Source organism: Acomys russatus, chromosome 3 (assembly GCF_903995435.1).
Source record: "Acomys russatus chromosome 3, mAcoRus1.1, whole genome shotgun sequence".
NCBI lineage: Eukaryota > Metazoa > Chordata > Mammalia > Rodentia > Muridae > Acomys > Acomys russatus.
The window spans coordinates 69,257,261-69,271,016 of record NC_067139.1 but is presented as its reverse complement, the minus strand read 5'-3'; the positions used below and the strand labels follow the sequence as shown (position 1 = coordinate 69,271,016).

General features: G+C 48.1%; 1 protein-coding gene across 1 annotated transcript; it reads right to left on the bottom strand.

Moving 5' to 3' along the window:
- Positions 1–2,999: 2,999 nt before the first annotated feature.
- On the bottom strand, positions 3,000–13,478 carry Plac9 (placenta associated 9). Its single transcript, XM_051142425.1, has 4 exons — positions 13,196–13,478; positions 6,922–7,019; positions 3,480–3,603; positions 3,000–3,123 (listed from the first exon to the last, which is right to left on the bottom strand). The coding sequence occupies exons 1-4, from the start codon at positions 13,290–13,292 to the stop codon at positions 3,113–3,115; spliced, it is 330 nt and encodes a 109-aa protein (XP_050998382.1). The 5' UTR covers positions 13,293–13,478; the 3' UTR covers positions 3,000–3,112.
- Positions 13,479–13,756: the final 278 nt, after the last annotated feature.

The following is a 13,756-nucleotide window of genomic DNA, read 5'->3' as shown; positions in this document are numbered from 1 at the left end:
TTTTATCCATCGTTACAAGTGTGTTTACTGTGTACATGTTTCTGAGGAGAGTGGTAGGAGGGCAAGCACCCCGTCCTTGCCTTGGATAAACGCAAGGTCTTGTAAGGGTACTGTCATGTCTGGTGAGAATGTGTCATGAGTTTTGTTTTTGCCAAACTCACTCCTTTTTAGAATATAGGCCAGAAAATCATTTGTTCCATTTTCCATGCAAAACCATGCAAGAATTAAAGCCAGTTTCCTGCCAATGACAGGACTCCTTGTAGCTTGGAATGTGCCTTAAACCTGAACGTCTATAGCCAAAAGCTGTGTTTCCAAATTAAAGTCAGCCAGCTCTGGAACATTCTGGAAATGTCTCTCTGGTTTGCCAACGTGTTTTCTTCTGCTTTATGACTCAGAGACTCTGGCCCTCTTAGCCTTTGAAAATGGATGTGCAATGAAGGGGGAAGGGGGCTACAATCGGAAGGAATGTAAAGTGAATACATTTTTAAAAAGGGAAAAAAATGGATGTGTTGAACTAGAAACATACACTGTGGAAATCTCAAGCTCAAGTTACCTGGCAGGGTCATGTTTTAAGGACACATAAAAGGTGCTCTCCAGATGCACACAGGGCCTGAGCATGATGCAGAGCTGGTCGGAGTCCCCGAGTGAAGTCAAAACCGTGTCTGGTCACCTAGGTCCTGGGATTAGGGCAGAAAGGTGTTTATGTGGTTTCTGGGGTGACTTCTCAGTAGACTAGTGAGGAGGACAGGCAAAACCCGGGGAGGTGGCCCAGCAGCACATTACCTTGGGACTTCCTGTCAGAAGGGCACTTGTGGCTCTTCCCCTGTGGGCCCTCTGCTCCTTGGTATCTGGAAAAGGAAACTGGCATGGACAGTTTCTGGAATTCCTTGTCATGTCCAGGAGCATAAGAGCTTGGCTTGTTGCCTGAAAGACTCCCGCCACCTCCTAGTGTTAGAAAGCTTAGGATAATGACATGCTACAGAGCTATGTGTCCAGTTAGCCTCCTGAGCCCTAAGCAGAACTCATGAGAGGTCTCAGCTGAGTAGTGGGGGGGAGGGGGTTGGGATGGGCCAACTCTCACTTTTCCCCAACAGTGGGAGGAAGGATGACACTCAAGAGTAATAAAAGCATCTGTGACTAGGCACCAGTGTCATGAATTACATTAATAGCCAAGTGTGCACACACTCCAAAGACCCGTCGACAGGTAGGTGAACAGGGTGGTCTACTGAGACAACAAAGAGGCATTTAATCATGTGAAGGGACAACACACTGTATCCGTGGGCTTTGAGGACTTGTCCTGTGAAGGCCTGATACAAAAGGACTCCGGATTCCATTCACAGAAGCTGCCCTCAATGGGCAGGTCCAGGAAGAAACTCAGTTTCTAGAAGTCCGGGAAGGTAAGTGCTGTATAGGCCCAGAGTCCTTCCTGTGGTGTTCAAAATGTCTTGGAATTAATGGTGCTCACTTTGTGACCCAGTGAACACAGTAGAAACCACAGAATTTAGACAAGCCAGGTAGCACATACCTTTAATCCCAGCACTCAGGAGGCAAGGCAGGCAGAACTCTGAGTTCCGAGACCAGCCTGGTCTACAAACTGAGTCCAGGACAGGCAAGATAACAGAGAGAAACCTTGTCTCTAAAAATGAAAGCACAGAATTTATGCAGGTTATAATGGTGAGTTTTGCTGGGTATACATTTTTTTTTTAAGACAGGGTCTCTGTGTAGCCTTGGTTGTCCTGGACTCAAAGTGAGTAGACCAGGCTGGCCTCAAACTCACAGCGATCTATCTGCCTCTGCCTCCCAAGTGTTGGGATTAAAGCCTGCGCCACCACGCCCGGTTTGGGTGTACACCTTTTTTTTTTTTTTTTTAAAGATTATTTATTATTTATACAGTAGTCTGCCTAAACACCAGAAGCAGGCACTAGATCTCATTATAGATGGTTGTGAGCCACCATGTGGTTGCTGGGAATTGAACGCAGGACCTTTAGAAGAACAGCCAGTGCTCTTAACCTCTGAGCTATCTTTCCAGCCTGGGTGTACACCTTTAGTCCCAACTTGGTCTACATGGCAAGTCCTGAACCCCCAACCCCAAAGTGAATTTTATGTAATGCAAACTTTGTTTACTGAAATATAATTTTTATAAGATTTTGTTTCTTCTATGTATGCGTGCTCTATCTGCATGTACACTGCATGCAAGAAGAGGGTGTCAGATTCCAGTGTAGATATGGTTTTGAGCTACCATGTGATTTCTGGGAATTGAACTCAGGACTTCTGGGAGAGCAGGCAGTGTTCTTATCTGCTGAGCCATCTCTCCAGACTTTTTTATCTTTATTTTTTGAAGAGGCTGTAACTCTGGATTCCCAGCCAGGTAATGGGATTCTTTTTCTTTTCTTTCCTTCTTTTCTTTTCTTCTTCTTCTTCTTTTTTTTGTTTTGTTTTTTGTTTTTTTGTTTTGTTTTGTTTTGTTTTGTTTTTTGAGATAGGGTCTTTTTTGTGTTAGCCTTGGCTGCCCTGAAGTTGCTTTGTAGACCACGCTGGTCTTGAACTCACAGCGATCCGCCTGCCTCTGCCTCCCGAGTGCTAGGATTAAAGGCGTGCGCCACCACACCAGGTGGTAACAGGATTCTTAATGGGTATGCAACCCCTCCCCACCAGGAGAGGCAGGATGGGGATCACATGCAGGCAGTAGTTCTGATGGAGGGTGGGGTAGCTGGGTGGGACCAGATGCTCTTGTGTTTCTGACAACCTCTCTAGTGGCACTGCTGCTTGTGGCCAAGGCTGGGTAGCAAGGCTGCTTAAACAGCCCTCTGTGCCCGGTTACCACTCTGGACCTCAGGTGTCTCACATTCTGTGTGACACCTGTGCTGTGTCCTGAAAGCTTTAAGTTCAGATGCACAGGTTACCCGCGTCTGTGGGCTAGAGCAGCGTGTGGGGTTCAGGGTGTGTGACAGAAGGAACTGGGGCTCTGGTTATGGAGGTCGAGGTTGCCATTAGTAGACACAGGGGCCCAAGTAGGAGGTTTTATTTCACACAAAGATGGGGCAGGAAGGCAAGAAGACCTTGTTTGGTTTTCAGAGGGATGACTTTAGCTGACAGGTTCCACCCCTGGTGGTCAGAAGTGATCTGCAAGAAAAGAGTGTACTCCAAGTGAGCAGCAGAGGGCGCCAAAGGGTCCCCTTGTCCTTGCTTGCTTACTTGTCCAGCTTTCAATCTCTTGGGACAGCAGTGCCAAAATAAACAACAACAAAAACAAACAACCCCCCCCCAAACAAAACAGGACTGGAGGAGCTGGGGGATGGTCTGAGCATCAGCCAGGGTCTTGGGTGCCAATGGATGTTAAGATGGAGGAATGCAGAAGCCAGAATACTTGAGGACTGAGGTACTCTGTCCCTGGGACTACACAGCATCCCCTGTGAATTCTGCTTCCAGAGGCCCTAGATGACACGCTCCGCAGGTGTTCTTCCATCTGAATCACTCACCATCTCCAAACAGGCCAGGTTCAGGGCTGAAGGGTCCTGGGGGTAGGTTCCAAGTCAATTCCTCCAGCAGGCTGAGCAGACCTGTCACTTCCGCCTCCAGGTACTCCACTGTCTTCTCTACCTTCTGTAGCGGGAGGACAGGCCAAAAGTCAAGCACTGAGTTGGGTCAAGTTTAGTTTAGCGTAGTGGTACCCTAAAGAAAGTCCACTGTGTGCTGGTGGGGATGCAAACTGGTACAACCATTTTGGAAATCTATCTGTAGCTTTCTCAGAAAAATGGGTATAGGGCTTCCTCAAGACCCAGGTATTCCACTCCTTGGAATATACCCAGAGAATGCTCCACTACACAACAGGGACATTTGCTCAACCATGTTCATAGCAGCCTTATTCATAATAGCCAGAATCTGGAAACAGCCTAAATGTGCCTCGGCTGAAGAATGAATAAAGAAATTGTGGTACATTTACATTATGGAATACTACTCAGCTATTAAAAAACAAGGAAATTCAGAAATCTGTGGACAAATGGAGGAAATTAGAAATGATCATACTGAGTGAGCTAACCCAGAAACAAAGACTCACATGGTATATACTCACTTATAATTGGACACTAGCCCAAAATGTCTTCACTTACCAGGAGATTGGGACAGATGTGAGGACATCTAGGTAAGAGAAATATAGGAGATGGGGAAATAGAAGGACCCAGAGGGTCCTAGAAACCTACAAGAAGAACATTGTAACGGGTGGATCAGGGCCCAGGGGTGTCTGCTCAAACTATTGCACTAACCAAGGACAATACAAGGAGTAAACATCGAACCCCTATTCTGATCTAGGCAATGGACAGGACATCCTCCACAGTTATGTGGAGAGCGGGGACTAACTCTGACATGAGCTCTGGTGCCCCATATTTGACGACCTCCCCTTGGTGGGGAGCCCTGGTGACACTCAAAGAAAGAATAGGCAGACTACCAAGATAAGACTTGTTAGCCTACGACCATAACGTGGGGGAGGAGATCCCCCTCGGACATGGACCTAAGGGAGGGTAATAGGATGGGGGTGGGAGGGTAGGAGGAACAGAAGGATACGAGTGATGGGAGAACAATTGAGTTGTAATTTGAATAAATTAATAAAAAATTATACTATGGATTACTACTCAGCTATAAAAAACAAGGAAATTTGTGGACAAATGGATTGAACTAGAAATGATCATAATGAATGAATTAACCCAGAAGCAGAAAGACTCAAATGGTATATACTCACTTATATCTGGACACTAGCCCAAGGGGCAGGTCCCATGAAAGTCTTCACTTAGCATGAAAGTATGATAGAGGGGAGGACATCCTACTGGGACTCTCAGTGAGAGAAGTATGGGAGAATGGTAAAATTGAAGGATCCAGAGGGTCCTAGAAACCTACAAGAACATTATGACGGGCGGATTTGGGCCAAGGGGTTCTGCTCAAACTATGGCATCAGCCAAGGACAATGCATACAGTAAACTTTGAACCCTGAATCAGATCTAACCAATGGACAGGGCAGTCTCTACAGTTGAGTGGAGAGTGGGGACTGACTTTCATATGAACTCGGGTGCACCATATTTGATCATGTCCCGTTGATGGGGAGACCTGGTGGCCCTCAGAGGAAGGATAGCAGGCTACGAAGAAGAGACTTGATACCTTAAGAGCGTATCACAGTCATAGGGGAGGGGAGTAGGGGGTAAGCGGGAGGGAGGGAGGAATGGGAGGATACATGGGATGGGATAACAATTGAGATGTAATATGAATGAATTAATAAAAAAAAAATACAGAAAAAGGAAGGATTCCTGAGAGAGGTAAGAGGAAAAGGGAGGTTGTAAAGTGGTGTAATTCTATTTTAATTAAAACTACATTTTAGCCACCCCCCAAATTATATATATATATATATATTTATATATATAGTCCACTCTGCCCCAACCAAATGCAGTGGAGAGGGAAGGGACTAGGTAGAACCCTGGCTCTCACCCAATCTCTGCTCAGCTTCTCTAGGTAACAACATCACCCTTTTAAGGATCTTCCTCTCTGGCACCAGGCTTGGGACAGGGACTCCTAAGCACCTTTCTCTGTTTAGGAGTTGGCAAAGATTGTACATTCCTTTTGTCGCACTGCCCCCTGGTGGCGTGCTCATTAAATGACATGTTTTGGATTTTCAAAGTTTTGTTTCTAGGGATTGCTTAAAAGGGCATGTGTTGCTACAGATCCTCCTGGCAACCTAATAAAGCCTATGGGTCTCAAGCCAGAACAGTGCTTTAATGCTTGAAACAGAAACATAAGGTTGTCAACTACATTATAAAAGCATTCGAATATTAAAACTAAGCCCAATGTAGTGGCACACACCTTTGATTCCAGCACCCAGGAGACAGGTGAGCAGATCTCTGTGAGTTTGAGGCCAGCCTGGTCTACAAAGCAAATCCAGGACAGCCAAGACTACACAGAGAAACCCTGTCTAGAAAAAACAAAACAAAAGAAGAGCTGGCCATGGTGGCACATGCCTTTAACCCCAGCACTAGAGAGGCAGAGTCAGGTGGATCGCTGTGAGTTTCAGGTCAGCCTGGTACACACACACACACACACATCTTGAAAAAACAAAACAAAATAAAAAATTTGAGGGTTGAACATTTCCCCGCTCTGCAATATCTTAGGGTTTCATTGCTGCAATAAAACACCATGACCAAAAAAGCAAGTTTGGGGTGGTATGGGGGGTGGGCTGGAAAGATGGCTCAGAGGTTAAGAGCACTGTCTGTTCTTCCAAAATTCCTGAGTTCAATTCTCAGAAACCACATGGTAGCTCACAACCATCTACAATGACACAGGCAGGCATAATAGTGTACAAATAATAAATAAATACATCGCAAAATAAAAAAAAAAAGCAAGCCAGGGAGGAAAGGGCTTATTTGCTTATACTTCTACATTGCTGTTCATCAACAAAAAGAAAGTCAAGACAGGAACTCAAGCAGGGCAGGAATCTGGAGGCAGGAGCTGATGCAGAGGCTGTGGGAGGGTGCTGCCTACTAGCTTGCTCGGCTGCTTTCTTTTAGAATTCAGGACCACCAGCCCAGGGATGGCACCATCCACCATGTGGTAGACCCTTCCTGGGTGGTCATTAATTGAGAAAATTCCTTACAGCTGGATCTTGTGGAGGCATTTCCTCAAATGAAGCTCCTTCCTCTCTGATGACTCTAGCTTGAGGCAAGTTAACGAATAAAACCAACCAGTAGACCCAACTAGGAAAAAATCTCAGGCTGTGTGTAAGCAATGGCTCCTGGGAGGTAAGGTGTATAAGGCATTGCTCCAAGGAACATCTCAGTTAGAGCCCAACTGGCCTGGCGTTCCTGACACTTGTACTCTTCCCAGCCTCCCGCCTGGCAGATGGCCATGAAGCTTTATGGCCCCTTCCTCTGGTGCCCTCATTACCTCTTCCATGATGTTTAAACGTCCTTGGACAGCCATCTGTCGGTCACAGCCCGGGCTCCAAACCAGATCTTCTCTAGAGGAACTGGGGGATTCAGCAGCTGTGGGAGAAACAAGCCTTGTCACTGTGGAGTCAGTGGCTTCCTAGTGGCACCAGAGTTTTGGGAGACACCAAGCGGAAGTGAGGTGGGTGCTGACATGAGACAAGGACAAGGGGAGGGCGAAGACGTGAGCCACACCCTGACCTAACCCTGTCTCCAGACCCAGGAGGGCTTTCTCAAGGAGGCAGTGTCTAGGCTGGGTAGAGTCAAGACAGGGGCAGACCATCCCAGGGGTTAGAATGCTTGCAGAGAAACAGGGCGGGAGATCTGATGGAAGAGGGGTCTTAGGATCAAAGCCAAGGGCAGTGCTTTGACTCAGGGCCTCCACAAGCCTCCAGGAGTGTTTGAAGGGATTGTTTTGAATTTCAGACCTGGAGAATGTAGGGGGGTGAGACTTTGGAGGGAGGCGGCAGTGACAGTAATCTACTAGGGAAGTAATGAGCCAGGCAGTGGCAGGTGGAACCTGGAGAGGAAACAGAGCAGACTCATCACTGGGACCAGTTAGTCTAAGCTGCTGTGCACCCGCTCCAAAGCCACACTGCTAGTGAGAGCATAAGAGGTTCAACCTGCTATGATGGCTGGCCTCGGTGGTCAATTTGAACACATCTGGAATTATCCACAGCTGGGCACACCCGTGATAGTATCATCTTAATTATTTGAATTCGTTAATTAATTATCTGGATTTAAAGATGGGAAGATCGGTCTTCAAATGAGCTCCACCTTCTGCTGGCAGCCTATATAAAGGACATGGGAGGTCAGGCAGTGGTGGACCACGCTTTTAATCCCAGCACTTGGGAGGCAGAGGCAGGCGCATTCCTAAATTCAAGGCCAGCCTGGTCTACAGAGAGACAGTTCCAGGACAGCAAGAGCTACACACTTGCTCCTCGCTGGCAAGTCCATTCCTTCACTGGCATTAGAGTCGACTTCCTCAGGATGCCAGCAGATGCTGAAGACCAGCTGCGACATCCAGACTCATAGACTGAACGTCTACTAGATTTTTGGACCTTTCCTTGGTAGACAGCCATTATTGGACTGGCTAGACCACAGCCTGTAAGCCATCCTAATCAGCCCACTCTCTGTAGATCAATAGATTTATTCTGCTGGGCGGTAGTGGCATGCACCTTTAATTTCAGAATTTGGGAGGCAGAGGCAGGTGAATCTCTGAGTTTGAGGCCAGCCTGGTTTACATAGCAAGTCTCAGGACAGCCAGGGCTACACAGAGAAACCCTGTCTTGGACTGGAGAGATGGCTCAGCCATTAAAGGCTAGACTCACAACTAAAAATAGAAGAGAAACCCTGTCTTGAAAACCAACAAGATTCATTCTGAGTCGGGTGTTCGCTAGAGGGACAGAACTGACAGAATGGATGTCCTTCTAAAGAACCCTGACTAATATATATATATCTTCTCAACTCTTGACTCACTAATCTCCTTCTTAACTGAGGTTGTACCTGGCACCACAACTCTGACACAAGAAGTTGGAAGTCAGCCTCTTGGTTCTGAGCTTGGGCTGCAGTGGGTGGCTCTAGGAGCATTGCCTGCCCTCGCTGGGCCCCGTTTCCCAGTGGAAGCTGGAAGCTGTGGGTATCTTCAGCAACAGGCATTGCTTCTCTCCACTGTTCTCCAGTCTGGTGAGGCCTAACTTGGCTCCAGAATCCCTCCAGGGAGCAGGCTGGGGTGAGGTCACCCCCATCTCAGCACTAATTCCTCACATCTGGAGGGAGCTGTGCTCTGAGCTCATCCAGGCCTCCTGGGGACTCAACTGACAGAAAGCCCAGAGCGAGCAGCCTTAACAACTGTCCTGCAAGGCCAGGTCCCCCTCCCCCCCCCCCCCCCACTCCCTGCAGAAAACCTCAGCATCTGCTCTGCTTGGAAAACACCCACCCTTCTCAGCCTACACCCTTCAGCCTAGATACACCCTCAGCCATCAACTTCCTGGCCTCCACAGTCTGGACTATCAAGCTGGGTCGGGTTACCCTGAGGTTCTGCTTTCCAGATACGGCTTGCGTAGGAGTAGGTACATACAGGATACAACTTTCAGGATTTGCTTGAGGCCCCAAAGGACAGACAGAGCTGGGGCGAGTAAGGGAGAAGTCACTTTTAGGGAAAACAAAACAAAACAAAACCCAACTGAGGCAAGCAAAAACAAAACAAAAAACAAAAACCTAGGCTTGTTTTCTATTTCTCTCTGTGTCTCTGTTCTCTGTCTGTCTGTCGGGAATCTCATTAAGTACAGGTGAAAAGGCCAAAGGACTGTTGGGTTATTTCACAGGACCTTGAATCTGGGCTGTGGACACTCCCTCCCTCTCTGTTCCCTCCCTCTACCCTCCCTACTCTGCCCCTTGGAAATAGATTTCCTAAGGCATGAGGTTGTTATCTCTGGACTGGCTCCAGCTTGAAGCCTTGTTTGTAGCCCGGATGATGGCCATGATGGGTAAAGCAGCATCCTGTGATGAGGTGAGCCCAGAGACCAGGAGAGGTGCTGGGCTGGCTAACCTAATGAAAGAGGCCACCAGGCTTTTCTCTACGTGGCCACGCCCACTCACAGTGCTTTCCCTAGGCAACCTAACAGTACTTCGGACTCACACAATGAGTAAGTACCCATTTTAATCATCAAAGCCAAGTTCTATTTTTACCAGCATCACTGGCTGCTTGGGGTTAATGACATTTGACCACACTCAATGTAATTGAGAATTAATTTCACCACATCCAGTACTTGTCTAAATATTTGTGATGAGTTAAAAAACCGTTAGCGGGTTTTGATTCTTCTTAAAGAGAAGCAGAATCATATTTTTAAGGGATTGTATGAGGAACTCTGCACGGGCCTGCTCTGACTGACGCAGACCAAAGATCCCGATGCCCATTGGAAGAGCTAGATTCCAAGAAACTTTTGTTTTGTTTTGCTTGGGGTGGGAGGTGTTCTATTTCTGGTCTTGTTCTGAGTCTTTTGTGGCTGGGTGGGGGCAGGGGCGGTTTGAGACAGGGTTCCTCTGTGTAGCCTTGGCTGTCCTCGGCTGGACTCACTATGTAGACCAGGCTGACCTCAAGCTCACAGCGATCCACTTGCCTCTGCCTCCCAAGTACTGAGATTACAGGAGTGTGCCATGGAACCTGGCTTGTACTGAGTCTTTTTCTAACAAGTTTGTTTGTTTGTTTGCTTTATTTTCAGGACTTTTGAGACTCCTGGGTTACTGAGTAATTTCTGTGTCCTTCCTGTGTTTTTCCTTTAGGGTTGAGTTAGTGTTTCCTTAGGATACAAGTTAAGCTGTTGTAGTGAAGAGCCCCTGTCAATTACCATCCCTGTCTATTTCTCTCTCATGTGTTCATTCAAAGCTAAACTGGCTGATGGCCAGATTCTGTCTTGCTACCGTATTTTTTAAACCACTAATTATAGTAAACCAATCCCTCCCCCAAACCTCAGGAAGTTGAGGCCCCAAACCCATCAAGATAAACCTTGCCAACATAACATACAGTTGGCAGTCAGAGGTGGCACATACCTTTTTTTTTTTTTTTTTAAGATTTATTATGTGTATAGTGCTCTGTCTGTATGTACTCCTGCATGCCAGAAGAGGGCCCTAAATCTCATTACAGATAATTGTGAGCCACCATATGGTTGCTAGGAATTGAACTCAGGACCTTTGGAAGAACAGCCAGTGCTCTTAAAATCTGAACCATTTCTCCAGCCCCCAAGGACTGGAGTTTAATCCCTAGAACTCAGTGCACATAAACTCAAAGGCACACATACATATAGTATTTTTTAATTATAAAAAATAAGGGAGCCGAGTAGTGATGGTGCGTGCATTTGGTCCCAGTACTCAGGAGGCAGAGGCAGGCAGACCTGTGTGAGTTCGAGGCCCACCTGCTCTACTGAGTCAGTTCCAGTACAGCCAAAGCCACACAGAGAAACTCTGTTTTCAAAAACCAAAACCAAAAAAAAAAAAAGAGCCAGGCATGGTGGTACATGCCTTTAATCCATCCATCCCAGCACTGTGAGGCAGGGCAGGCATATCAATGTGAGTTCAAGGACAGCCTGGTCTACAAAGCTACAAAGCAAGTCCACTCCAAGGTTGCCAAACACAAACAGGCAAAACATTTATATAATTCCTAATTGTTTCGTGGTCCTTCTTGTTGTATGAGGTTTATTGTATATATGTGTAATAATATAAATGTATATATAAGAGTAAAAAAAAATTAAAAAATGGGCGGGGCAGGGGAGGAAAGAGTCCAGGATAGACAAGGCTACATAGAGAAACCCTGTCTTGGAAAACAAAAACAAAAACAAAAAAAGGTGGGGGTCAGGGTGGGGTGGCTGGTGCTAGAGAGATGGCTCAGAGGTTAAGAGCACTGTCTGCTTTTCCACAGGTCCTGAGTTCAATTCCCAGCAACCACATGGTGGCTCACAACCATCTATAATGTGACCTGATGCCCTCTTCTGGCCTGCAGGTGTACAGGGAGATAGAGCACTGTATATATAATAATAAATAAATCAAAAACACACACACACACACACACACACACACACAAGCTGGGCAGTGATGGTGCACACCTTTAATCCCAGCACTTGGGAGGCAGAGGCAGGCAGATCACAGAGTTTGAAGCCAGCCTGGTCTACAAAGCTAGTACAGAACAGCCAGGAGTATTACACAGAGAAACCCTGTCTGGAAAACTGAGAGAAAGAGAGAGAGAGAGAGAGAGAGAGAGAGAGAGAGAGAGAGAGAGAGAGAGAAAAGAAGAAGAAGAAGAAGAAGAAGAAGAAGAAGAAGAAGAAGAAGAAGAAGAAGACGACGACACTGGGCCAGGACTCGCTTTGTAGACCAGGCTGGCCTTGAACTCACAGCGATCCGCCTGGCTCTGCCTCCCAAGTGCTAAGATTAAAGGCGTGTGCCACCACGCCTGGCTCAAATATTTTCATAGTCAAAAGTCAAGGAAAAACTGGACCCCATAGGATGAAGGTGTGGAGTGGTGGGATAGTGTCTGAAGTTTGAGCGGTTAGACATGAAAACACCGGAGACTGCATTGATGCACCTGCACTTCGTCCTTCCTTAATCTGTTGCAATGAGCGTATGTAACAGAAAGGAAAGCAATGTTTAAAACAGCCGAGGATACACAGAGAAACCCTGTCTCGAAAAACAAACAAACAAACAAACAAAAAAACCCCAAAACAAAAACAACTCAAAGGGGCAGGAAAGTGATTTGTAGTGGAGATGGCTCCTTCCTCCGGAGGGTCCAGCTTGAGCCCTGGTCCCACCTCTGCAGACCGAGCAGAGCTAAGAGGAGGGAGTCGTGCCTTGAGAACTGACAGTCATTCCTTAACAGGTGGGGAAACTGAGGCCAGAGGGGTTGATGAGCACTAGTGTTGAGTGCTCACTGGTGGGCACGTTCTTTCTTACACTCCCTCAAGCCAGCCGTGAGATGTAAAGCCATTCACCCCACAGGGACTCCTTCCACCATCTGGGTTAGTGTCCCTTCTCCCTGTGGGCCCTGAAAAGCAACTAGAGCTTTAGTCTAGGTGCCAGGCATTTCTTCCTGGCTGGTGCTAGGACCCGAGGGGGCCCGTACCGGGTCTGCCTTGGCACCATAAGGCCTGAGCTCCCTCCTCACCTAGGACAGCTAGGTTAAGCCATAGCTCTTGGACCCTTCTCGAAACCCGGAGGATGGCCTCCTCACCTCCCTACAGACCCCTCAGGTCTCCAAGCAGGTGACACTGTACCTTTTTTTCCGTCTGTCCCTCCAAATGGTGGTGTTGGCACTGCCTGGGTCATTGACCCAGGCTCCGCTTAAAACACAAGGCCCTTTGCAGACCTCCCTTGGATGCTCTGGCCCCAGGGCAGCCACACCCTGCTGCGGGACCTCTGCCCAAGCCCGCTGGCGCTCTCCAACTCTCTAGACATCCGGTTGCCGCATTCCTTTCCCCAAATCTTTCTTTCCCGGTTTCTTCCTGCCATCCCCATTTCTTTCCTTCTTGTTTGTGCTTTTCTCAAACTCCCTTCTCTTACTCTTCTCATCCATCTTGCATCCTCATCTCCAGCCGCGCCAAGCCTCTTCTCCCTTCTTATTCATCTCTCTCCTTGGTCTCTGCCCTTTTCCGTCCTGGAGCGCCTCTGTTACTTTCACCGTCACCTTTCCCTCCCTCCACTTCCCCCGGGGTCTCTGTCTCCAGTTCCTCTCTCATTCCTACCTCGCCGTCCGAGCGTGTCCCTGGGTCCATGGTCCCATTCGCCCGCTCCAGCGCGGAGCAGGGCGAGCCCGGCCAGCGCGCAGAGCAGCGGCTGCATGGTAAGAAGCCACCGAGTGCAGCAGGCTGTCCGTAGTCACCTCCCGGGATCGCGCCCGCCCGGCCCGAGGAAATGCAGTCCAAGCCAAAATTCCTGGGCGGCTCCGGGCTTCTGGCTCCAGAGAACCCGCCCGCCTCCTCTAGAAGCCCCACCGAACCCTGTGAGAAGGCGCAGCCCGGGATCCTGTCTTGAAGGCAACCTCTTCATCAGGGCTTCTTGTCCGGCCCTCCACTCCACCACACCGGGTGGACTGCGTGTGGGAGGGCTCCAAGCGCTGCTTCTGAGGTCACTACTCCTTATGAGCCCATTTCATAGACACCCAGATTGAGCCCAATAATGAGGGGCTTTCCTCTGTGTCCCTCGCAGGCTGGCACAAGATCTGAACGCCGGACTCCTAAGATACTGGAAGTGTTCTCTGCTTACTTCTGAACCAGAAAAGAAGGCTAATGCTCCCAGACAGAGGG